General features: G+C 45.0%; 1 protein-coding gene across 2 annotated transcripts; it reads left to right on the forward strand.

Moving 5' to 3' along the window:
- On the forward strand, positions 1-25,380 carry CDC42EP2 (CDC42 effector protein 2). Of its 2 annotated transcripts, XM_075073113.1 has the most exons (3): positions 1-158; positions 15,295-15,368; positions 21,515-25,380. In XM_075073113.1, the coding sequence occupies exon 3, from the start codon at positions 22,126-22,128 to the stop codon at positions 22,843-22,845; it is 720 nt and encodes a 239-aa protein (XP_074929214.1). In that variant the 5' UTR covers positions 1-158; positions 15,295-15,368; positions 21,515-22,125; the 3' UTR covers positions 22,846-25,380. The 2 variants fall into 2 exon arrangements, with proteins under 2 accessions (XP_074929214.1, XP_032660089.1); XM_032804198.2 differs by lacking the exon at positions 15,295-15,368.
- The last annotated feature ends 444 nt before the right edge of the window (positions 25,381-25,824 follow it).

A 25,824-nucleotide genomic window follows, 5' to 3' on the forward strand; every position in this document is an offset into this window, starting at 1 on the left:
AGCAGCCCTCGCTGAATACATTGCAGGCAGCGCGCCGTGTATTGGCTCAAGGAGACGCAGGGTGGGGAACAAGGGAAGGAAGAACCCGCTGCTGCTCACTCAGTTGCTGGCTGCACCTCGGAGCAGGAGCTTCACTGCCACCAGCATCCGAGCTAAGGGTGAGTACCGGGGAGGTGGAGTGAGCGGCTGTCGGGTTTTTTTGGTAGCTCTCTCAAAACTTTGAAGGATGCGTGTGTGACGGTACTTGGCAGTGCCAGCTGATACACTGACTGCAGCAATTTCACTTGCCACGGAGCCCGAGACTGGAGTTTCGGAAGAGCCCAAGAAGCTATGCTGGGAGTCAGGACTCTTGGGTTCTGTTCCCAGCTCTGAGAGGAGAGCGGGGGTCAGGACACTTGGGCTCTGGTCTTACTTATGTTAGGGGCGTGTGGTCGAGTGGTTAGAGCAGAGTGGGGCTGGGAGTCAGCACTCCTGAGTTTTATTCATGGCTCTGGGGGGTGGGGGGGAGGTGTGATAGTGGAATATTTTCTTTGCCTCGGTTTCCCTGTTTGTAAAATGGGGATAATTTCTGCTGCCAGGATGTGTGCATGAGGCCAAGAATGTCTGAGTTGCTTTGAGGCCCCAGAAAGAGGGCAAAGTCTTAGCTTTCTGAACCAGGAGGGCAATGTTTTCTTGCAGTGTAAGTTGGTAGCTGCTACCACTTTTCTTCCTTGTCAAGGGCAGTGGGCCTGGCACTGAAACAGGATCCCTCTCCTTCTGTCTCATTCCATCTGTTAACAACCAGGGCTCACTTTCCATGGTATTTGGTTTAAGGGAGCGAAATCAGTAAAACCCATTAAATTCGCTCTTACTGCTTGCAACAAGAGGGAAGGGGGAAGAAATTAATTCTCTCACATTTTAAATTGAGCTGCGGGACTTAGTAACTGCCTTTTAAATTTAGAGCTGGACTTCAGGGTATCATTTACCCATCGTCTTCTATATAAAGCTCTGGTTGTCTCCCATGAGGATTTTTTTTACACCTATGTAACATGTCTATATCTAGCACGATCTGCATACAGCAACCCGCCTTATAAAATGTTAGAAGCCAGCTGTGAAGTTTACAACTATCTTTAGATTAAGTTTGGCAAATTGAGATGCTTGAAATAGATGTCACGTTCCGGATGATGGGATAAAGATTGATTCTCACTTTTAGACCTCTTGACACTGGCAGAGCAGAGTAAAGGGCCTTGGGGTAAATGAGAAGCAGGTCTTATGGATCTTAAATAAGTGACATAATAGGGGATAGCTGGGGAACCATGCAGGTGTAAATCTGAAGTAATTCCAGGGGGCTCCGTTTGCTCTTGTGTTACCGAGAGTGGAATCCACCCTAATACAAGAATATTGAAATTACCATCCAGTCCAGGATCCTGCCTCCAACATTGTCCAGTACCAGCTGCTTCAGAGGAAGATGCAAGAAACCCGTAGATGGCAATTATGGGATTACTTGACCCAAGGGGAAACCTTCTTCTCACCCTAATGGTTAGAGGTTGGCTTATATCTCATTAATGATTGTCACTAGTAGGTGCCCAGTAAGACAGAGTGTTGCTAGTTTTAGGAGGACCCCTCTTCCAGAGTCATAGAATTGTAGGACTGGAAGGGATCTTGAGAGGTCATCTAGTCCAGTCATCTGCACTCAAGGCAGGACTAAGTATCTAGACTATCCCTGACAGGTGTTTGTCTAACCTGCTCTTAAAAATCTCGAATGATGGAGATTCCACAGCCTCCCTAGGCAATTTATTCCAGTGTTTAATTACCGTGGCAGGCAGTCTTTCCTAATGTCCAACCTAAACCACCCCTTGCTGCAATTTAAGCCCACCGTCTCTTGTCCGTCTTGAAGTATTTATTTGTTATATTATTATTTCATTGTTCTTTGTATTTCAGTAGCAACTTGAGACCCAAAAGAGGTTGGGGCTCTACTGTGTCTGGCACTGTACAGACAGATTTTGAGAAATGGCCCCTGCCCCAAAGAGCATATCATGTAAATAGACAGGACAGACAAAAGGTGAAAGTGGAAACAGCCAAGTGGCAAAGAGAGGGGAAGAGCCTAGAAGCCACCTCTCCAGATAGTCAGCCCAGCATTGTAGCCACTAGACAGCATTACTTTGTTCAGTGTATCTTACAGTTAGAGACATGTTTTATGGGTTTCTGTCACCCAGTCTGAAGTCTGGGCCTAACTTCGTCCTCTTCATAGTTTCCCCCACATCCTTAGATGATTCTCCCCTCTCTAAGGAAGATGATCATTACGGTTGCCTTCATCCTCCAACTGGCCAAGGCAGGAATGCAGGTTCCAATGTCATTGGCGTTCTGTAATTTGGCCAGCAGAAGGTGCTTGCAATGGGAATAGCTGCCAGTCCCCAAAGTCCTGAGCTTGCATTGCCTGGCTGCTAAATAGCTGAGGTGGCTGCCATATTATGTTACTGGCTACCAATTCACCTAATGTCTTGGGCATCCTGGAATAAATAACTTCTTAGGATTGGCTTTGCTTCCAAAGCTGCCTGCCTTGCTATACCAGTCCCTCCGCAACTCTGCGGAGGGCTAATATGGTATCTCATGGCATCTTTCTGACTAGTGGTCTGCCAGGAAAAGGGTAGTTCTGAGTGCTTCATCTCCCTTGTGGGACTTGCACATACATTTCATTGTCCAACTCCTTTGTGGGCTGGACTAGCTTGGAGTCAACAGCAGGGCAAGCCAGTGAGGGGAGGAGACACAGAACAAGGGAAGAGAGATTCCAGGGCAGGTTGTCAACTTCAAGGCTCAGAGGTCCCTTGAAGAGAATCTTCTTTTCAAATTGTTTTCCCACAGAATAATGTTGGTAGGGTGGGCTCAAAGGATTGGTTTTATTTTTTTGGAGGGGGAGCATTTACTGGATGATACGGAGGATGAGGTTGTGTGGCTGTATCCAGTCTACAGATAAATCTATCTTGGGTATTTTGAAAACATTCCTCTATAGGGCAAAAGTTTTCCCTGGAGCACTAAACAAACAGGGTTCTGTGAGTGGGGTGAGGGATATGACTGTTCATGTAACTCAGAGACCTTTGTGGGGCTGGAAAGGTGAAACTTCTTTTTAGATGATCCCTGACAGATACAGCCATCTAGTGGATGTATGGGAGAGCCAGGTGGATTCTCTGCTAAGGAATGTCAGTCCCTTAGCATGCTTCTAAACTCTGTGCTTACATGTATAAGAAAACCAGCCAGCACAAGACTTCCTATTCCTTCAGGGGGGAAAAGGAATATTTTAATCTAAGGCCTTGTTTATATTGGGGTGTTAGCCATTGGTGCAAGCCCCTGTGTAGATGTGTTTTACATGATTTCCACCAGTGCAGTTTACCCTGAGGATAAGCTGCACTGGTGTAAATAGTGTCTACACAAGAAGTCAGTCTCCTTGTTGCCTTTCACCTTGTGTGGTCATTTATAGTGTGCAAATCATTCACTGCTCTGACTTAGTAACATTTTAAACACACCTTTGCTGCCTTCACTTTGACTGATGTAAATGACTTCCCCAGCTGCAGGTCAGTGGAGAATCTGGCCCTAGGAGTTTGGACTGGTGCTAAGCTCCCAGATTCTGATCTTGCTTATACCAGTGTAAATCAGGAGTAGCTCCACTGAATTAATTAGTGTAACACTGTGGCCTTTCACCAGTGTATGTAAGTTCAGTATGTAGACAAGGCCTTAGTCTCAGAAGTTGAAGGATGTGAGTGTGTGTGCATGGGGCGGGGGCGGGGGAGCTGATTCTCCCTTGTATGCACTTCATGGAGTCATTTAACACCTGTGCAGAGTAGGTGCAAAACTCTACTGCTAGCTGCCATGGTTCGCCACTGTGTTACTCCTGTTCTGTATCAGTGTCATTGAACTGAAAATGGAGTCACACTGGCATAAACCTGAGGTAATGCTGTGGCTAATCAATGTGAATGAGTGGAAAACTCTGATCTGGGTAGTGGCTTCTATCCACTCTCCACAGGTATTAATGACTATACAAACTACCAGGTGGGGAGAGGGTTCCTGGCTTTGCCCTGGCCTGCTGGGTGACCTTGAGGGAATCCCTTTCGCTTCTCTGTGCCTCAGTTTCCCAATCTGTAAGATGAGGATAATGATCCTGAGCTCCTTTGTAAAGTGCTCTGTGATCTACAGGTGATAAGAGCTAGGGATGATCATTCTTTTATTTAAGATTTTGCAAAATCAAGCTACTTGAATAACCAAAAATGGTTCTGTGGCTTTTTTTTTTTGTGTGGTTTAATTCCAATGCTAATAAATAAGCATTCCCTTGCAGTGTTTACAATGCCAACACTGGAGCACGTACCAAGGAATCAGTCTCTTGCTATTACTCTTATCCCCCTACTGCTGAGGGCCCTGATCCTGCCGTAGGATGGGATGAAGAATATGGCAGACAATACTGTAAGCTCTTTGGGGCAGGACTGGCTCATTGTTCTGTTTGATCAGGACTTAGCACAATGGGGTCCTGCTGCATGACTAGGGCTCCAAGGTGCTGCTACAATACAAATACTAATCTCTGGCACATAGCCAGTGCTTTTTATCAGTAGATTTCAAAGTGCTTTACAAAAGAGGGCAGAATCATTATCACCATTTTGCAGATGGGAGAAACTAAGGCAGAGAGAGGGGAAGTGACGTGCTCAGTGTCACCCAGCAAAGCAGTGGCAGAGCCAGGAGCTGATTCCAGGACTCCTGAGTCCTAGTCCAATGCTCTATCCACTAGGCCACATTGTCTCTCCCTTACTAAATGGCAAGACTCCTGGGAGGTAGGGAAAGGGACTGCCTTATCCAAGGCCTTCTGCTGAGTTCGTGGTATAGCTGGGAGCAGAATCCCAGCTCACACAGCAGTATTACACATTGACTTCAGTGGTGTTAACTCTTGATTTATCCTGACATGAGATCACAACTGGGCCCCCAGTACTTTAGCTGCAGGAGCATCCTTCCTATCCTGCAGGCCATAAAAGTCTTGTATGAAGACCCCTGCCTCTTTATTTTTATGTTGAGGTGAACCAAGTGTCTGAATAGCTGGAATTGCACCAAACGTGGTCCCCACCCAATTCCAGATGGTCCATCTCACCTTGTTACTGACCATGAGACACATTTTCCAGGTTGTACTTTTCTCCATCTCTCTCCTGGCATATACACCTGAATCTCATTTCATAGGTTTGGGGAGGGAACCCCTGGAGTGTGATCAAGATGATCTGGGTTCTCTTCCCAGTTCTGCACTGACTCGCTTTGGCATTTTCCCCTCCTACTCTTTGTCTATCTTGCTTGTTTAGATTATAAACTCTTTGGAATAGGGACTCTCTCTTACTAGGGCCAGGTCTATGCTAGAAACTTTTGCCAGTACAATAATGTCAGTTTAAAGCACGCTTGCCAGTATAAGCTGCATCTACATTAGGAAGGTTTGCTGGCATAACTGAATTTGTATCGCTATCCTGGCAAACCTTTTCAGTTGTAGACTAGGCCTCTGTACCTGTGCAGTGCCCTAGTACAATTATCATTTAATATTTGTATTACCAGAGTGCCCAGGAATCGCGGTCATGGATCAGGTCCCCGTTGTGCCAGGTGCTGTACAAACACAGAACAGAAAGTTGGTCCCTTTCCCAAGGTGCTTAGATCTAATACAAGAGACAACAGATGGGTACAGGCAGATGGGGGAATACAAGGAAACAGTGACACAATGTTGGTGAGCATGATAGACGGGCAGTGATCTCCGCATAATAGCGGTCTGATTGTTGTCAAGTTGTTTGTAGGCCTCCCAGCAAAGGAGAGATTGAGGAGGGATTTGAAGTTGACAGTGAGGTGGCTTTGTGGATGTTTATGGGGAGCTCCTCCCAGACATGAGAGGCAACATGGGAGAAAGCAGAAAGGGGATTGTTTGAAAATGTAACAAGTGGGTAATGCAGGCATCATGGGCCAATCAGAGGCGACCATTGACAGCTCCACAGCAGATAAGACATGATAAATAGGGTGGGTTGGGGATTGTCCGGGAAGGGCCATGAAAGTGGATAGAAGCAGCTTATGCTTTATGCAGTGGAGGTATTCATAGGGAGGGGTGAACGGTTAGAGTGACAGGCTAGGGAAATGATCTTTGCAGCCATGGGGCCCTATTTCCAGTTGGGATCTCTTGGCAGTACAGTCATCAAAACAGTTAATAACCATCTGTGATGTAACCTTTGGTTTTGTCTAGACGAGTAAGGTCTGATTCTCATTTGCACTAACGTCCCTTTACACCACTCTGATAAAGTGAAGGGGCCCTAGAGGGAATGCGAAGGACCTGTTTACACTGCCAGAGCCTTATTAGTGTAAATGAGAATTGGCTTGATCTTGCATCATTACGTCATTGGGAGCTTTACCAACTATTTCAATGGGCACTGCATCACGATACTAACCACTGCCCCTTGAATAGCCCAAGTGCCCTGTGCGTCAGCTCTCTGGGTGGGAGGCTCAATCACAGGATGCCTTTGTTTTGGGGGCGGGAATTGAGGCCATTGAATCTCCAATGGGAGGGGTCTCTATTAGCCTGTCAGAGCAGGTGCTGCAAGGAACCGTTAAACTGAACCTCTCAGGCTGCCCCAGGAAGGAAAGACAAAAGGGAAACGGTTTGCCAGTAACAGGCACAAACAGGGCTAGGCTGCTGTTTTTATAAAGAAAAGGGTGTGGTGCGCATAACAGAAAGGAATATGATGTCATTCCCTGTGGGAGTTAGGAGGGGGGTACAAAGATGTTCTCTGTTTTATCACAATAGCCATTGAAATACAGAGGTCTAAGCTGATCATGTTAATGTTTCAGGGTAGAATCTTTAAGGAGTTCAAGGAAATTAGGTTCCTTAGCCTCCTTTAAAAATCCCAGACTAAATGATTGCCAAACATTTATAAGGCTCTCCTGTGTGCAGCCATGTTGGGTTGGAGGTTTCCTTTCTGATATTATCCAGTAATAAAACACTGCAGTTTTATACATACCTTTCCCTCTCCTTACTAAAACAGTCTGGGACTGGTGACCCTAGAATAATAGTGATAATTAATTAATACCTAGCTCTTCAAGAGCTCTTCATCCAGATGTCTCAAAGTGCATCAGTGTCATTCTCATTTTACAGATAGGCTTGGGAGGTCACTTGGCTAAGGTTACCCAGCAGGCCAGTGGCAGAGCCAGGAATTGAACTCCGGTTCCATCAGCCCCAAATAACATAGCTATAACTGTACAGTCCTGCCAGTGACAACCATAGTAGCAGCAGGAGGTGATAATATTGTGATGCATGTTATATTCCTTTTCCCCCTTGGGAGTCTGAGCTCAGTGAGAAATCACCATTTTTGCTTAGCAAGTCGAGTTCTGCAAAGCTTGTTTGTTTCTATTGCTGTTCCTTTCTCAACTAGTGTTGCTAGGCTGGGCAGCATGCAGCTACACTGACTGTATTGTGCAGAGAATGGGGCAGAAAGGAAATTAGATAGTTATTGAGTGACAGCAGGTTCATTTGTTGGGGGCTTATTCTGGTCATTTGACTGACTGGAGATTTTTGGTTATTTTTTTAGGCATGAGATTTTCAAAAGCAGCTCCCCTCCAATCCACCCCCACCTCTGCCTAGCTAGAGCTTAGAAGGATCTTTGTATGTAAATCATTCCAGAGATCAGGCTTATCTAATACTAAAAATTAGCACTCACTAGGCCTGACTATGATGTCACTTGTGGTCGTGTAAATCAGGAATAACACCACTGAAGTCAATGAAGTTGCTTTGGTGTAAAACTAATGTGAGATCAGAATCAGGCCCTGTATGTAACTCCACTGACTTCAGTGGAGCCACTCCTTATTTACATCAATGTAAATTAGGTCAAAAGCAGGGCAATAATGAGTCTTATTTTACAAAAAGGGAAACTGAGGCACACACACACAATTTGTTCTTCTCACAGCCTCAGGCTCTCAATGCTGTGCTTGGACAGTGCCTCTACCACTAGTCCAGAATAAGAGCTATGCCTAACGGGCGGACAAAAACTACAGCTGATGTAAATGGACGCAGCTCCATGAAAGTTAATGCAGCTATACTGATTGAGGATCTGCTCCTGTGCTTTTAAGGTAAGTAAGTGAAGTCTTGCGGCAAAAACTGCACACAAATCCAACTCCAGGTATAGCCATGCACACTGCTCCAATAGGACTGGTGCTCCTTTTTGACCCAAACAGTTAGTTAAAGTTTTAGGGGCCTGGGGATGTTCCAGCTGGAAGCAGAAATTGATGGAGTCTGGTATTTTCTTTGATATAGTTTTGTTTATTTACAAAGAATGGACAAAGTCGCGAGTCTCTGAATCCAGAAGGAATCAAATAGCAGGGAACAGCTTCCTTTGCTCACAGCACCAAGAACATGCTTTTCAGCCTGCTCCCCTGACCCAAAAACTTCTCCCCAGATTTCTTCCAGGGACAGCCACACACATTTTCAGCTGCTTCTTCAGTCTCTCTCTCTCTGTGGGTATGTCTACACCGCAAGCGCTATAGTAGCACAACTGCAACACTCTAGCTACAGTGCTGTGGTGATGTAATGTAGAGACACTTGGTAGAGCAATGGAAGGGTTTTTTTCCGTGGCTGCAGTAGCAGTAAATTCATGCCCTGGAGAAGCAGTAGCAAGGTTGACCGAAGAATTCTTCCATGGACCTAGTGGTGTCTATGCTGGGGCTTCCGTCGTGTTAACTATGTTTCTCAGGGATGTGTGAATTTTTCACACCCTTGGGCAACATAAGTAGGTCGACCTAAGTTTTAGGTGTCAACTAGGCCTCCGTCTTTCCTAGTTTTTGTATTCGGCCTCCCCCACAACCCCCTATACCAAAATAATACTCAGCCAAAAGCCCATGGGCAGGTTCACAATTCACACATTTCTTTCGTTGTAGGTGGGGGGTTTTAACTCAACCCATAACAAGGTTCCACCCTGTCCATAACAATACCTGCCCCCAGGTTTGCTACTTGTCCCAGTGAAACCTTTAATGGTGGCACTTAAGAGCCCATCCCAAACAGAAATTTTTAAAAGTAAATTTAAAATGATACAAGGTTAACTGTTTACACATATACCGTGTCTTTTTGTTGAGATGGTTTCATGTCACCAGCCCAAAACAATTTTATTCCCACTCAAATCCCTTTGGGGCTTTTCTCTCCCTGGATTGCCTTTCAGTGTTCTTCTGAGGTTTCTGTGCAATTTGATGGCTGAGGCAGAGCCTGGCCATTTTGTTCTAATGAGGAATTCATCTCTGTAACAACTTTTCCAATTTCAATTGCCACAGCTAGGGCTTGTCTACACCACGCAGCTTTTAGTGACACAGCCTTGTCGCTATATGTCAGCGTGTGAAAACGCTCTTTGTTGGCGCTTTTGCTGACAAAATACTTCCAGCCCTGCGAGCAGCGTTAGCTTTGTTGGCAGGAGAGCGTGCCCACAAAGCTGTGTTCACAGTGCCACTTGGGTCGGCAAAAGTTTTNTTTACCTACCTGTGAAAGACGAAAATGTCAACAACTTTGCAGTGTAGACATACCCCTACCTTCTCAGATTCAGGGGTTGCCAAGCTGAAATTCTGTCATTCTGTCCCTGATATCTTCTCAGATGGTCCTGATGGATAACTTCTGGGCTTACTCCTGGGATCTGACCGTATCATGGACACCACTTCATTTATTTGTGTCAAGACTGCATATGGTCCCTCCCAAAATTCATCCAGTTTAGGGCTTCTGTCATTCTTCCTTCGAGGATTGTGCAGCCAGACCATGTCTTCTCTTTAAAAAGTTTCTACATATGCCTTTTTATTGTAGAGCCTTTTCATTTTGTCAGAGGCCTCAAATTTTCCCTAACAAACGTGTGAACTTGGCCAATTTTGGGTTGTAGGGTTTGCACAGTCCAATTGGTTCAAATCCCTTTGTTCCACTTCAGAAACTCCATACAAGAGGTTGCTTTAGTTCCTGCCCAAATGTGAGGCATGCTGGGATACACTTTGTACTGTCATTGACTGCTGTTCTATAAGGGCTTGTCTTCACTTGAAATGCTACATAGACACAGCTGCAGCGGGTAGGATTTCAAGTGTAGATACTTACTTGTGATGGGAGGGTTTCTTGTATTTGGTGTAGGTGATAGCTAGGTTGATGAAAGAATTTTTCTGTTGGCCTACTGCTGTCTATGTTTTTCAAACTTTTTTGCTGGCCACTCAGTTGAAGAAAATTGTTGATGCCCATGACCCAACGGAGCTGGAGATGAGGGGTTAGGGGTGTGGGAGGGGCACAGGGCTGAGGCAGAGGGTTGGGGTGCAGGGGTGAGGGCTGAGGGGTGGGGCTGGAAATGAGAGTCAGGGTGTGTGGGGGGGCTCTGGGGTAGGGGGTTGGGCTGTGGGAGGGAGTCAGGCTTTGGGCTGGGGATGCAGGATCTTGCTGGGGCTCAGGATGAGGGGTTTGGAGTGTAGGAGGGGGCTCAGAACTGGGGCAGAGGGTTGGGGTGTGGATGGGGTAAGGGCTTTGGGGTGGGGGTGCAGGCTGTCGCTGGGGATGAGGAGTTTGGGGTGCAGGAGGGGGCTCAGGACTGGGGCAGGGGGTTGAGGTGTGGAAGGGGTCAGAGTTCTGGGCTGAGGGTGCAGGCTCTGGGGTGGGGCCAGGGATGAGGAGTTTGGGGTGCAGGGGGGCTCAGGGCTGGGGCAGGGGGATGGGATGTAGGCTTATCTCCGGAGACTCCCAGACAGCAGCGCAGTTGGGGTGCAGAGGCAGGCGGCCAGCAGGCAGTCCGGTTTCTAGACGGAGGGATGCAAGTGGCTCAGCGCAGCTCTCGCTTACAGGCATTGCCCCCCCCCCCCCCCAGCTGGCCAATGGGAGTGTGGAGCCGGTGCTCAGAGTTGGAGTAGTGCGCAGAGTCCTGGGGCCCCCGCTGCCCAAGAGCTGGACATGCTGCTGGCTGCGCTGTGCCCTGGAAACAGTGTCGGAACAGGTAGGGACCAGCCTGCCTTAGCTAGGCAGCACTGCTGACAGGACTTTTAATGACCCAGTCGGCAGTGCTGACCAGAGCCGCCACAACCCAGTGGGTTACATTCCATGACCCAGTACTGGGTCACGACCTGCCGTTTGAAAACTACTGGTCTATGCTGTAGGTTAGATTGGCTTAACTACATTTCTTGGGATGGTGGATTTTTCACACCCCTGAGCCATCAAAGGAAATGGTATATGCTGGTTCCAGTCCCTTTGGTGCTGTTTTGCAAAGTTAGCCAGCTGACACCCCCCCAACCCTCCTGGTCAAGCCCTACTGAAGCTTTCCACCATCCCATCAGATTGTAGGTGTGAGTTTTGTGGACGTCTAGAATCTCAGAAACCTGTTGAAACACTTTGGATTCAAAGTTTCTCCCTTGATCTGTGTGTAACTCACCCAAAACTGCAGATCTGGTGAAGAATTCATTCATTAGGACCCCTGCAATTTTCACAGCCTCTTGATTTTTTTTATTGGGTAAGCCGTAGACCACTTTGTGAAGTAGTTCATTAGCTAATAGCTACCAGCCGGTATTGATTGTCAGCCTCTGTCTCAGGCAAGGGTCCCAAGAACATCAATGGTAATGCACTTCGTTGGTGTCCCCTCAACATACTACTGCAAAGGGGCTCTCCCTGTTTCAGGGGGACCGTCTTCGCAATGCAAACAGCATAGTTCTTGCACCAACTGTCTTGGCTACTTTTTACCCAGTAGAACTTGTAATTTAATTTGTCTAAGGTTTTTGCAACCCCAAAATGTCCTGCAGTTATAAGATCATGACATAACCTTAAGACCTCCTTTTTCAGTGTACCAGTACTCATCATCTTCTGGTTTCTCCCATCACCTCTAAAATATTTCATTTCTAAATCCCAAGCTTTCCCATTGTGACCAGAAAGATTTTACTGTGAGGAGACACTACATTCCAGGGTGGATACATTTTCCAGTTGATTTTCCAATATGCCCTATCCTGTATCCGAAGGAAGCTTTTAGTTGCGCTGGAGTCCATTTCTGCTACCTCTTTTCCCAGTCTTTTTGGTGGATGAACCAGGCATAGAGGCATTTCTGTGCATTAGACTAGAGGAAAGGAGTACAGGCACTCCCATTCCCTTGAGCAGCTAATTCCTTGCTCTCCTGCTTGGGGCAGTGTTTGCAATTAGCCTCCCAAGAGACCTGTCTGGACAAGGGCATCAGCATTACCATGCTTACGGCCATGCCTCTGTGTGATTGCAAAATTGTAACATTGCAGTTTCTCCAACCCCCTGGCAAGCTGTCCCTCAAGATTCCTGAATCTAAAGAGCCGTTGCAGGTCTGTCCTGACCATAACCTTCCTCACACACAGAGTGATGAAAATGTTCTATAGATTTAACCACAGCTAGGAGTTCTTTTTTGGGTGGTGTCATAATTTCTCTCAGGATTCTCAGAACTGCCCCCAATCTGTAAGCACTAGCGTCTGTGTCCACTATGAAAAGGGTTTTGAATCATGGGTGGGCCAAGACGGGACTGGTCAGAAGAGCCTTTGTCAATTCTGAAAATACTACATCGTACTCTGCTGATCAGTGAAATGGTTTCCCTTTCTCACCCAACCCGGGCAGTAGTTTTGCAATACTGGCAAATCCACAAATGAACCGTCTGTAATAGTAGCAGAGAACTATAAAACTGTGCACACTTGTGACTGTCTGGGGCATTGGCCAGCTCTGTACAGCCACAGTTTTCTTCTGGTCAGGGGAAATTCCTCCCCTTGCTAATTGTGTGCCGACTGCACAGTTTCCAACTTTCACATGATACATAAACACCCCGACTTTCACAATAAGCCAAAAATCATTTCAAAACAAGCCAATCCCTAAGAACCCCCACATACTATGTAACTAGATCCCTCCAGCGTGCAGTCTGGCTCTGTGGTGGGCCCACTGTGCACCCGAATCTCTCCCCCCCTTGCCAGCAGAACAGTCTAAGGGCTGGTCTACACTAATGCAGTAAGTCGATCTAAGTTACACTTGTAAATTGACCTAAGTTATATCTATATTATAGCAGTCTCTACACTGTGCAATGTCGACAGCAGATGCTCTCCTGCTTGCTGGGAGCCAATCAGAAAAAAGAAGCTACAAGCCAAAAATTAGCCAACAAGCAACTCCCAGGTCAATTAAGCCAAAAACAAGCCCAATTTCTGTGTTTTTTCTGCACGTTTGGCATGGCTGGCTCATGGCAGATTACCTCTTTTTGGAACCAGTCACATTTCTTTGGGTTCCGTTTCAAATTGGCCACCTTCAGCTTATCACAGACCATTAGTAAATGTTTTAGTTCCTGCTCAACTCTTTAAGCGTGCACCAGAATATCATCTAGGTATAATAGACAGGCTGAGAGGGCATCCCACTTAATACCCTCTCCATTAGCCTCTCAGTGCACAAACCGAAAGCCACCACTTTAAATTGCCACAAGCCTTGTCCTGCTGTGAAAACAGTTTTTCCCCCTCTCTTTTGGATCCACTTCCACTTGGCATACCCACTTTTTACAGCATCCAGGTTATCATTTAATTTTCTACAGTCCACACAGAATCTGGTGCTGCCATTCTTTTTCTTAACCAGAACTATGGGTGAGCCCCAATGACTGGTTGAAGACTTGACATGCCTTCCATTCCTGATACCTTTTCTCAATGGCCTGTAGTGCCTCTTCCCTTTTAGCTTCTGGTAACCGGTGAGATGGCTGTTTAATTGGTTGGTTTCCCCCAGTATCAATCTTGTGTTGGACCAGTTGAGTAGAACCTATATCCTTGTTGGATAAGGAGAACAATTCTTAATTTCTAACCAGAAAGTCTTAAGCCATGTCTATGCTACTGGGTAAACTGGCACTGGTGCTATAGATGCAGCGGTGCCGGTTTAGAGTCTGGTGAAGACACGCTAAGTCAATGGGAGAGTGCTCTCACCTCCCTGACAGTACGTCCAGACTACCTGCCATATCGGTGGGTAGCGATCGATTTTTCGGAGATCTCATCTAGACACGATATATCGATTCCCCGAACGCGCTCCCGTCGACTCCAGAACTCCACCGGAGTGGGCGGCGGTAGCGGAGTCAACACGGGGAGCCGTGGACATCAATCCCGCGCCGTGAGGACCCGAGATAAATCGATCTAAGATACTTCAACTTCAGCTATGCTATTCACGTAGCTGAAGTTGCATATCTTAGATCGATACCCACCCCCAGTGTATACCAGCCCTGAGAAGTGGAAGCTATGGTGACAGGAGAGCATCTCCTGTCGATATTGCGCAGTGTAGACACTGCTGTATATTGACCTAAGTTATATCGACTTCAGTTACGTAACTTGCGTAACTGAACTAGTATAACTTAGATCAACTTACAGTGTTAGTGTAGGTCAGCCCTCAGACTGTTCTGCTGTTCCCTGGGTAAGCGTACAGCACTGTGCTGGAACAAGTCTGACTCTGGGAGCTCACTTTCCCAATTGTCGTTTTCTTCCATAACAGTATTTACCAGATACCCAGCTCACATTTGGCAACTGCAGTGCCTTTTCTCACTATTTGCTGTTTGTCAGAGTCATTCAGCAAAGGAAATGGGATCAGTTCTTGTTTCAAACTACAAGAACGTTAGGAGCTAAGATTCCCCTGAGAATACACATCACAGATCCTATACACACTCAGTAGTCAAACTCCCATTATTACTGTTTAGCTGCCCAGATCTAAACAAAAACTGGGGCTGATCCTTGTATCCCCAAGCTTTTCCCCTTCAGTGTCTAGTGAAAGCTCCTCTCCTGCCATTTCTCAAACTAGGAGAGGAGCTTTCACTAGACACTTGTGATATTCTATCTTGGCCTTCCTTAAATGTATAACACTCCTTTTTGTGGCTAGTTTTGTCACAGGAACAGCATTTAACTGAATTGTTTTCCTTTAATATTTTTAATTATTGCCAATTTCCTTTGTACAAATAATATTTATTATTTGTTCCAATCATTTAATTTGTCGTGATCCAGATTAGAATCCTCCTTTCCATCATACATATTAGAAACAGATTTGTAGTTGCAGGGATCAAGGTAATCAGCTTCCATCTTCCTCACTAATAGCTGCTTCCTCTTCAAGATTCAAGTTCTGAAGCAAATTCCACAGCCTCTCAGAATGACTTTGACCTCCTTTCGTTGATACTGATCTGCAGGTCAGCGTCCAGCTGAGCATCTACACATTGATCCATTACCCATCTATCCTGGAAGGCCTTTGTGATATGTGGATATGCCAGGCACATAAGTCTTTGAGGTCCTCTGCTAGTTCAAGTGGGGTTTCTTCTTTCCCTTTTTTTCTAGATCTTAGCTGTGCCCTGGCTAGCTCAGATTGATGGCTGACTCCAGGTCTGGATAACTCTCTTTTCTGAGGGTAAGTCCTGCAGCGCTATCAGAGCTGGGCCACTCAAGTTGGACACTAGTAACCCACCTTTCTGTCTATCTCACAGCACTGATTTGAGCTAGAATATTGAATTGAGCCAAATAAGCCTCCCAGGGAGTTTTCCCCTCAAAGATCATAGGTTTTTGCATCACTGGAGCTGGCCCCTCAGGGACTTTGTGGGTTACAAACAGGGTAGACAACTGTTGTAAATGTCTGGTCTTACCAGATTCCTCTGGCTGGCTTAATTTCTTATCCAGGCAGCTGTCTTCCACTGTGATCTGTGATGCTCTGGTTTTCTTTTGGAACTGAATTTTCAGCTCCTAGTCCTTGCTGCTGCTTATAGAATATTAGGGTTGGAAGGGACCTCAGGAGGTCATCTAGTCCAACCCCCTGCTCAAAGCAGGGCTATTTCCCAGACAGATTTTTACCCCAGTTCCTTAAATGGGCTCCTCAAGGATTGAACTAACAACCCTGGATTTAGCAGGCCAGTGCTCAAACCACTGAGCTATCCCTCTCTGTTAGCAACTTTCAAGTTGGCTAAAGCTTTCCTGATCTCCACTATTTAATGGACAAAACCCCTGGTCTGTGGCACTCAGGTTGCTGGTCACCTCTTTGACCTGTCTTGTCATTCCAGCCTGGAGCTTTGTAGCTGGGCTTCCCAACCTGTCTGAACATAAGGAATTGTTGCTCCCACACTGATTTGACCTCTACCTGAAAATCAACCCTCTGCCCTTTCTGGAATCTTCCAGATGCTGCTTTACTTTCTGTTGTGAAGCTTCAAGGTCCTATTTCAGTTCCTTTTGGCCATCTTTGATTTCTGCAAGCATCGTAATCATTTGCTCCATCTTGGTTCAACAAGAATACCAGCACACAATTTTTCTCCTTGGAGACTGGATCCCACTCTTGACCTCAGTGTTGCCCCTTTTTGACCTGAGCAGCTAGCAAAGTTTTAGGACCCTGGGGATGTTCCAGTTGGAAGTAGAAATTGATGGAGTCTAGTATTTTCTTTGATGCATTTTGTTTATTTACAAAGAATATACAAAGTCCTGAAACTCTGAACCCAGAAGGAATCAAATAGCAGGAAACAGTTTCCTTTGCTCACAGCCTGTTCCCCTGACCAAAAACCTCTCCCCGGGTCTCTTTCAGCTGCTCCCTTAGACTCTCTCTGACTTCCTCAGTTTTTCTATTCTGCCTTCTTCCCTCACTCTCCCACGCCCCTGAAAAGAATAATCAGCAAAAAGCCCTGGGGTGAGTTCATAAACTTTTTGTCTTAGTTGGAAATTTTAACTCAATCTATAACAAAGTTCCACTCAGCTCGTAACAATTACAGAATCATAGAATATCAGGGTTGGAAGGGACCTCAGGAGGTATCTAATCCAACCCCCAGCTCAAAGCAGGACCAATTCCCAACTAAATCATACCAGTCAGGGCTTTGTCAAGCCGGGCCTTAAAAAACCTCTAAGGAAGGAGATTCCACCACCTCCTTAGGTAACCGATTCCAGTGCTTCACCACCATCCTAGTGAAATGTTTTCCTAATATCCAACTAAAACCTCCCCCACTGCAACTTGAGATCATTACTCCTTGTTCTGTCATCTGTCACCACTGAGAACAGTCTAGATCCATCCTCTTTGGAATCCCCTTTCAGTTAGTTGAAAGTAGCTATCACACCCCGCACCCCATTTTCTCTTCCTGCAGACGAAACAATCCCAGTTCCTTCAGCTCTCCTCATAAGCCATGTGCTCCAGCCCCTAATCATTTTTGTTGCCCTCTGCTGGACTCTTTCCAATTTTCTACATCCTTCTTGTAGTGTGGGCCCAAAACTGGACACACTACTGCACATGAGGCCTCACCAATGCCGAATAGAGGGGAATTATCACGTCCCTCAATCTGCTGGCAATGCCCTACTTAATACAGCCCAAAATGCCATTAGCCTTCTTGGCAACAAGGCACACTGTCAACACAGCTTCTCGTCCACTGTAACCCCTACGTCCTTTTCTGCGGAACTGCTGCCTAACCATTTGCCCTAGTCTGTAGCAGTGCATGGGATTCTTCCGTCTAAGTGCAGGACTTTGCACTTGTCCTTGTTAACTTGCTGGCAAGAATACTGTGGGAGACCATATCAAAAGCTTTGCTAAAGTCAAGAAATAACACGTCCACTGCTTTCCCCTCATCCACAGAGCCAGTTACCTCGTCATAGAAGGCAATTAGGTTAGTCAGGCATGACTTGCCCTTGTGAATCCATGCTGACTATTCCTGATCACTTTCCTCTCCTCTAAGTGCTTCAGAATTGAGTCGTTGAGGATCTGCTCCATGATTTTTCCAGGAACTGAGGTGAGGCTGACTGGCCTGTAGTTCCTCAGATCCTCCTCCTTCCCTTTTTTAAAGATGGGCACTACATCAGCCTTTTTCCAGTCATCTGTGACCTCCCCGATCACCATGAGTTTTAAAAAATAATGGCCAATGGCTCTGAAATCACATCTGCCAATTCCTTTAGCACCCTCCGATGCAGCGCATCTGGCCGCATGGATTTGTGCTCGTCCAGCTTTTCTAAATAGTCCTGAACTACTACTTTCTCCAACAGAGGGCTGGTCACCTCCTGCCCATGATGTGCTGCCAGTGCAGTAGTTTGGAAGCTGACTTGTTTGTGAAGACAGAGGAAAAAAAGCATTGAGTACATTAGCTTTTTCCACATCCTCGTCACTAGGTTGCCTCTCTCGTTCAGTAAGGGGCCACACTTTCCTTGACTTTCTTCTTGTTGCTAACATACCTGAAGAAACCCTTCTTGTTACTCTTAACATCTCTTGCTAGCTGCAACTCCAAGTGTGATTTGGCCTTCCTGATTTCACTCCTGCACGGCTGAGCAATATTTTTATACTCCTCCCTTGTCATTTGTCCTAACTTCCACTTCTTGTAAACTTCTTTTTTGCGTTTAAGATCAGCAAGGATTCACTGTTAAGCCAAGCTGGTTGCCTGCATATTTACTATTCTTTTTACACATTGGGATGGTGTGTTCCTGCACCTCAATAAGGATTCTTTAAAAAACAGCCAGCTCTCCTGGACTCCTTTTCCCCTCATGTTATCCTCAACAGAGGACTTTACCCATCAGTTCCCTTAGGGAGTCTGTCTGCTTTTCTGAAGTCCAGGTCCATATTCTGCTGCTCTTCTTTCTCTTTTGTCAGGATCCTGAATTCAACCATTTCATGGTTACTGCCTCTCAGGTTCCATCCACTTTGCTTCCCCTACTAATCTTCCCTGTTCATGAGCAGCGGTCAAGAAGAGCTCTGCCCCTAATTGGTTCCTCCGGCACTTGCACCAGGAACTGTCCCCTACGTTTTCCAAAAAATTTCCTGGATTGTCTGTGCACCGCTTTATTGCTCTCCCAGCAGATATCGAGGTGACTGGAGTCCCTCATGAGAACCAGGCCTGTGATCTAGTAACTTCTGTAGTTGCAGAAGAATGCCTCGTCCACCTCATCCCCTGGTCTGGTGGTCTATAACAAGACTCCCACCACGACATTACCCTGTTGCTCACACTTCTAAACTTTAATCTAGAGACTCTCAGGTTTTTCTGCAGTCAATACGCGGAGCTCTGAGCAGTCATACTACTCTCTTACATACAATGCAACTCCCTGACCTTTTCTGCCCTGCCTGTCCTTCCTGAACAGTTTAAATCCATCCATGACAGTACTCCAGTCATGTGAGTTATCCCACTAAGTCTCTGTTATTCCAAGCACATCATAATTCCTTGACTGTGCCAGGACTTCCAGTTCTCCCTGCTTGTTTCCCAGGTTTTTTGCATTTGTGTGTAGGCACTTAAGATAACTCGCGGATCGTCCTGCTTCTCAGTATGAGGCAGGAGTCCTCCCGTCTTGTGCTTTCCTGCTCGTGCTTTCTCCCAGTATCCCACTTTCCTCAGTGCTTTGGTCTCCTCCCCTGGTGAACCTAGTTTAAAGCCCTCCTCACTAAGTCAGCCAGCCTGCTTCCTAAGATGCTTTTCCCTCTCTTCGTTAAGTGGAACCCGTCTCTGCCTAGCACTCCTTCTTGGACCACCATCCCATGGTCCAAGAATCCAAAGCCTTCTTTCCGACACCATCTGCTAGCCATTTGTTGACTTCCATGATTCGACAGTCTCTACCCTGGCCTTTTCCTTCCACAGAGAGGATAGACAAGAACACCACTTGTGCCTCAAACTCATTTATCCTTCTTTCCAGAGCCACATAGTCTGCAGTGATTCGCTCAGGGTCTTTCTTGGTAGTATCATTGGTGCACATGTGGAGAAGCAGGAAGGGGTAGCGATCTGAGAGCTTGATGAGTCTCTCCGTCACATCGTGAATCCTAGCTCCTGGCAAGAAGCACACTTCTCGGTTTTCCTGGTTGGGATGGCAGATAAATGACTCAGTCCCCCTGAGGAGGGAGTCCCCAACCACCACCACCCACCTTCTTCTCTTGGGATTGGTAGTCGTGGAACTCCCATCCCTAGGACAATGCATCTCATGCCTTCCAATCAGTGCTAATACTTGAAATGTTACTGTGAGAAGAGCTGCCCCAAAGGGAATCCTGCTTAATTCATTTAGCACAGGCTGACATTTAAAAACCAACCTGAATTTCAAAAAGCTCTTGAGTTTTTAACAACATTGATATGTGCTGGCGACTCCCCCTCTCATTACTGCTGGGTGTGCACATCACATAGCTTCCCCTCTACCTTTGGCACAAAGTTGTTTCTTTTTAAATGTGGTTTTGCGGAGATCTTTTGTTTGGGCTTTAAAATAGAAGGTAAAACAAACTCCCAGAGTCCAAACAGAGCTTTCAGCTGGTTGTCTTCCATTTGTTTTTAAGTGGCTGCGAATGAAACATTGCAAATGTGGTTCAATTTGGAATGTTGAGTGACTCTCTTGCAAAATTCATCATGGCTTGGGATTGTCTGGAGGAGGAAGAACTGGCCTATAGTGTCTCAGCTGCTTGGCAGACACTCTTTCTTTTCTTTCCAGAAGTGCTGAGTATACTGAGCAAAGAGGTCTGCTTGCTCTGAATAGTTGGGTATTTGACTGGAGTGTAAACAGGCCTGTGGTCAATAGTATTTTATGTTTCTTCAGTTGTTTGCATCATGGTAGTGCCTAAGGCCTCAACTGAGAGCAGAGGATTATTGTGCAATATGCTGTACTGTATTGTGTTGTGCAATATTACATGCATGAACTATTTGACCTGCCCAATACCCCTGTGACTTAGGGCAGTGTTATGTTTCCTATTTTATAGTTTAGGGAAGCTGAGGCACAGAGGGGTGAAGAGATTTGTCCAAGGTTATGCACGGGGAGTCAGTAGCAGAGCCAAGAATCCAGGAATTCCTGTCTCTCAGTCCTGTAGTTGCATTGTATCTTTCTTTCAAGTGGTATCAGTAACTGGTTAGTTGTCATTCATCCATCTGAAAGACGGATGAGGAGATGGGAAGCTTTTTGAAACTTAGGAACATAAAAATTGTCAGACTAGATCAGTCCAGTGAATCCATCCAGCTCAGTATTCCCACACTTCATGCTTTATCAGACCAGTGGGCCTATGTAGTCCAGTATCCTGACCTCCTTCCATCAGATTAAGAGTCCCTTTAGCATAGTACTCCCACCACTGAGCTATGTCTGGTCAGTCTGAGCTGTGTCCAATACCAGATCATCAGAGAAAGGTGTAAATTCCGCATAATAGGCAATTCTTCAGGAGCATACTTAGGTGCTTTTTAACATCTCGCCCTTCCCCCATATGTGGAAGCTCCTAAACCGCTTAGGCACTTTGGAAAGTCTCACTTGATGTTTCTTCCCAACCCCAGGCACTTAGTGCTTGGTTTAAGACATGAAGGTTGCTCTGATTTACAATTATTTATCCTCACTAGCATACCTATGGATTATATTCTTGTTTGCATAAATGTCTATTTTTGTGTATTCTCCTGATCTCTGTGACTCATGCATACACACTGACTCGTGGAACTCAGTGCCAATCATGGAAAAGCAGAATTCATTCAAAAGCTATGATAATTTTAAAGTTTACTAGTGCTCCTTAAAATACATACTGAACTTCTCCATCATAACTAAAAATGACTGATCTTGACTAAGATTAAAAAAAACTAACTTTTTTTTGTTATTAATCTGTTTTATACAGTGTTTGACTGGAAGTGTTCTAAAACCTGGAATTATGAATGGCAGAGTCAGGGAATGGAAGTTCATACTCCTCTGCTGAGTTGACAAGTTTCATTTCAAGAAAATTTAGAACAGAACAAATTGACTGGTGAAGCTGTGTGTTCCTAATCTCAGCCTCCACTGGGAACATGTCACTTGTGCAACTTCTTAACACGTTTCCATTCAGCCTTATCAAATATGAATCACCCTGGATTTAATACATTTTGTTGATTCCAACTTTGAGTTTAAGCTGATTTTTCTGAGGCAACAGATTTACTGATGAACTCTCAAAAGACATCACAAGTGCCTGGAATGAATTACTTGGGCCATTTTGTTATCTGTGACGTATCCAACAAACTTTAGAAACTGTGAGTGGCTGGAATTAATTCCCTGAAGCATTTTGACAGTGAGAACTTTTCTCCTACATGTTACTACTCCATTTCTAAACATTTCTTTATAAAAAATGGCAGAAAACATTTAGATTATTTTGAAACCTGTTTTTTAGGATCCAAAAAGATACCCTCATCTGAGGGATTATTTTGATGGACTTTGCCAGGCCAGCTCTGAATAGTAAAGGCTTTAGTAATCGGCAAGATGTCCACCAAGGTCCCAATCTACCTGAAAAGAGGCAGTAGGAAGGGCAAGAAGGAAAAGCTCAGAGATATCCTTTCTTCTGATATGATCAGCCCCCCCTTAGGAGACTTCAGACACACTATTCACATAGGGAGTGGAGGGGAGAATGATATGTTTGGGGATATTTCTTTCTTGCAAGGGAAATTCCACCTTCTACCAAGGACTGAAGGTAGCCTAGATTCTGACAGGGGCAGCCACTGTGGAGTGCCATTTGAGTTCTCAAGGACTGCTACTATCTCTGGTCATGAGCAACCATTTTCTGAAGCCCCCTCGCCACTCTTAAAGAATGCTATCTCACTGCCTGTCATTGGGGGTCCACAGGCTCTAATGTTGCCCACTACCCAGGCCCCACCAAAGCCACCAAGGCTGCACCTTGATGATAAAGTTCAACCAGCTCTGCAAGGCAAGGAAGCTGTGGCAGAACTGACTTCATCCAAGGACAGCAGGACTTCTGAACCTCTCTCTCATCTCTGCAGCCCCCATGAGCTGTTTGCCATCCCTCAGAATGGGTTTGTTGAAGAGAAAAATAAGGATGAGTCCTTTATGTCCCATGCTGGTTCCCTGCTCTCCCTCCATGTGGATCTGGGGCCTTCTATCTTGGACGACGTCCTTCAGGTCATGGATAAACACCAAGCTGGGAAAGTGATACAAGATTCTGGCAGGCAAGAAATCCTGACATGAAAACTAAAGGGACTTCCGTGGGGAAAGACTTTAAAATGTTGAGTTTTGTAGATAAGAATTTTTCCCCCCAATATGGAATATGGTTAACTGGACCAGTTTGAATTAGTGAATTTTATCCTGTTTGGAATCCCAATTGTGCATCTTATAGTAATAGGGTATTAAGCTTTTAGGAGTGTGTTTGCTTACTTTTTACCAATGCACACCATATCGACGGTTTTTTTTATGTTGCTTTCTGCAGGCCTTTGAATGTTGCTCAGTACTGAAAAATGTATGAAACTATGATAAGTTCAGTATCAGCAATAAATTGCTGCTTAGCAATAAGACCTCTAACTTTCCTGATATCAGACTGAGAGCCTATTTTACACAGAACTTTGTTAAAGTAGAGCCCGTGAGAGATGCCATATCACTAAGGTCTTTGTTAAAGGAAAAAAGATGTAGACGGGAATATAACAACATATATAAGGGGATTTCTCATTAGCACTGTAATCAAGATTCACTGTCCACATTAGTCATGTAACTCACCCAGAAATGTAGTACAACTCAGTCAAGTTGATTCATGCTGTTCTGAATCAAACTGTCTTCCTATCTGTATTTACTGTTTGAAAACCTGAACACTTGCTGTTTGCCAGATAACTTGAATTGTCAAATGGACTGTAACCATTTTTTAACCTCTTAATTGAATTTTTTAAAATAATCTGCCACTTTACCAGTAAAGCAACTAGGAAAAAAATCCATTTGGCTTTGATGATGATCCTTCTTTATAAAAAAAAGCTAGGAGTAAAAATTAGCAGGCTGTATATTTTAGCAGATGTAGGCATAACTAGAGTCAATGGTTGGAAGTTGAAGTCATCATACTTCAAGCTGGAAATAAGATTAAACTTTTCAACAGCAAGGATAACTAACCACTGGAACAGATTAACAAGGGATGTGGTAAATTCTCCATCACTTAGAGTGTCTCTCAGTTTGTAGACTCCAATTCAACCACAAATTATTGAGTTTGATGCAGGAATTTGTGGGGACATTTTTTAGCCAGTGTAATGCATGATGTTGATGGTCTCTTCTGGCCTTAAAACTGATAGAAATCTAAATTCTGCTGGCATTAGAACTGCAGAAATAACCAAGACAACAGATGGTTCAATTTGCTCAAGTGGGTCATATTTTCAAAGTTGCCTAAAAGATTTGGACTCCCAATTCCCATTAAAATTACCTAGGTGGTTTTTAAATGTCAGCCTTTGCTCTTATTTATAATCCGTTAGTACCTAGGTAGGAACTCCAGTCTATCTCAGTACTTGTGTGTCACTCATCATCAATGGACAATATACTTGTAACACTCCTGTGATTCATTGTCCCCATTTTATAGCTGGAAGAACTGAGGCAAAGGATAGATCAATGGGCAGATTTTTAAAGGCGTTTAAGTTCCTTGCCAAGGTCACACAGGGAATCCAGGAATTGAACCTAACACTCCAGAGTCTCAGTCTAGTAGCCATTCTTCCACCCAGTCAAATATCAAGGCACCATGGTGCTAGGTATTATACAGACGTTTTACTACAGAAGACCACTTCTGCCTCCACAATTTTACTATGTAAATACTGGATAGGACACCCAACTGAGTGGGTAGAGAGGATAAGGGAATAATAAAAGAAACAGCATATAGCAGAGAAATAGTAGTCTCCACTTGTCACTAACCTAACCAGTGTCAGACAAGAATGATTTGTAGGTGTCATGGCAGAGGTAGGATATAAGGCGGGACTTAAAAGCCTGCTCAACTAATCTCTGGGGGATGCCTTGTTGGAACAATATGGAATAATTCAGACTTGCATAGTTTTTTGTGCTAGGAATGGAAAAAGCCTGCTGGAGTTGGACACCCAAATCCATCTGAAATGTAATAGGAATTGGGTGCCTGACTCCCTTAAAATCCTTCCAAATGCCCAGACATGGGGTATGAGAAAGGGCACAGTATAAGCACCTATCAGTTCCCTTTGACTCCAGGGTTCTAGTCCCATCTCTGGGAGGGGAATGTAGTTTAATGTTTAGGGCAAGGGACCTGGGAGTCAGGACTCTTTGAGTTCTATTCCCAGCTCTGGGAGGAGGGTGTTGTCTTGTGCTTAGAAGCAGTAAGGACCCAGGACTCAGTGCTGTTCATAGCTCTGCCACTGATTTACTGTGTGATCTTGGGCAAGTCACAACTCTCTCTTCCTCAGTTTCCTCATCTATAAAATAGGAATTTTAAAAAAATGCCTTCCCTTCACCACACAGATATCAAGGTTTGATGTATGTAAGAACCCACTGGATTAAAGGCAGTAATTAAGTTCAAAGCATCATTATTCATGGACATTTCTGGCAGCCTCAATTCACCGTTTAAGATGTGTACCCGCAAGGAATTAAGGTGCACTGACTTTGTTCCTCCTTCTGCATCAGAATATGTTTTTCCTAGAACATCTCAATGTCACTGATTTGCTGTTTTGTACAGAGTGTATCATTTTGTTTAATCTTTTCTAGAGGGGAATAAATAATGACTCATTAAACTAACAAGCTTCATCTTGTCACTGCACAACTGTCTCAGTTCTTGTTTATGCTGCCCATCTGTTTCTGTTGGGAAGCTTCACAAAGGAGACAAATGTGTATGTGATTAAGGTGCCTTATAAGGCAATGCTGCCTGAGAGAAGCAGCAATTTTGGTTTAAATAAGTGTTTTGACAACTTTTCTAGCTTTCAGGCTGCAAAACAGATAAACTGGACCAAATTCAGCCTGGAGTATGTGGGAACATTCCCATGGCAGTCTCTGGATTTCATTCTGGTCTGACTTTACAACAGTTTTAAATCCAGGGGGCCAGATTCTGAACTGGTGAAGTCAACAGAGTTCCACTGATTTACCAGTGGAAACTCTAGCCCTCTGTCTGCAGTGGAGTTACTCCTGATTTACAGTGGTGTAATGGAGACCAGAAGCAGGTCCTCTGTGACTAATTACATGGGGATAAAA

The sequence above is a fragment of the Chelonoidis abingdonii genome, chromosome 17 (genome assembly GCF_003597395.2).
Source record: "Chelonoidis abingdonii isolate Lonesome George chromosome 17, CheloAbing_2.0, whole genome shotgun sequence".
In the NCBI taxonomy this organism is placed as follows: Eukaryota; Metazoa; Chordata; order Testudines; family Testudinidae; genus Chelonoidis; species Chelonoidis abingdonii.

Bases quoted from the DNA above. Each gene is read 5' to 3' on its own strand.
- CDC42EP2 (XM_075073113.1), top strand. From the start codon at position 22,126: ATGTCCACCAAGGTCCCAATCTACCTGAAAAGAGGCAGTAGGAAGGGC.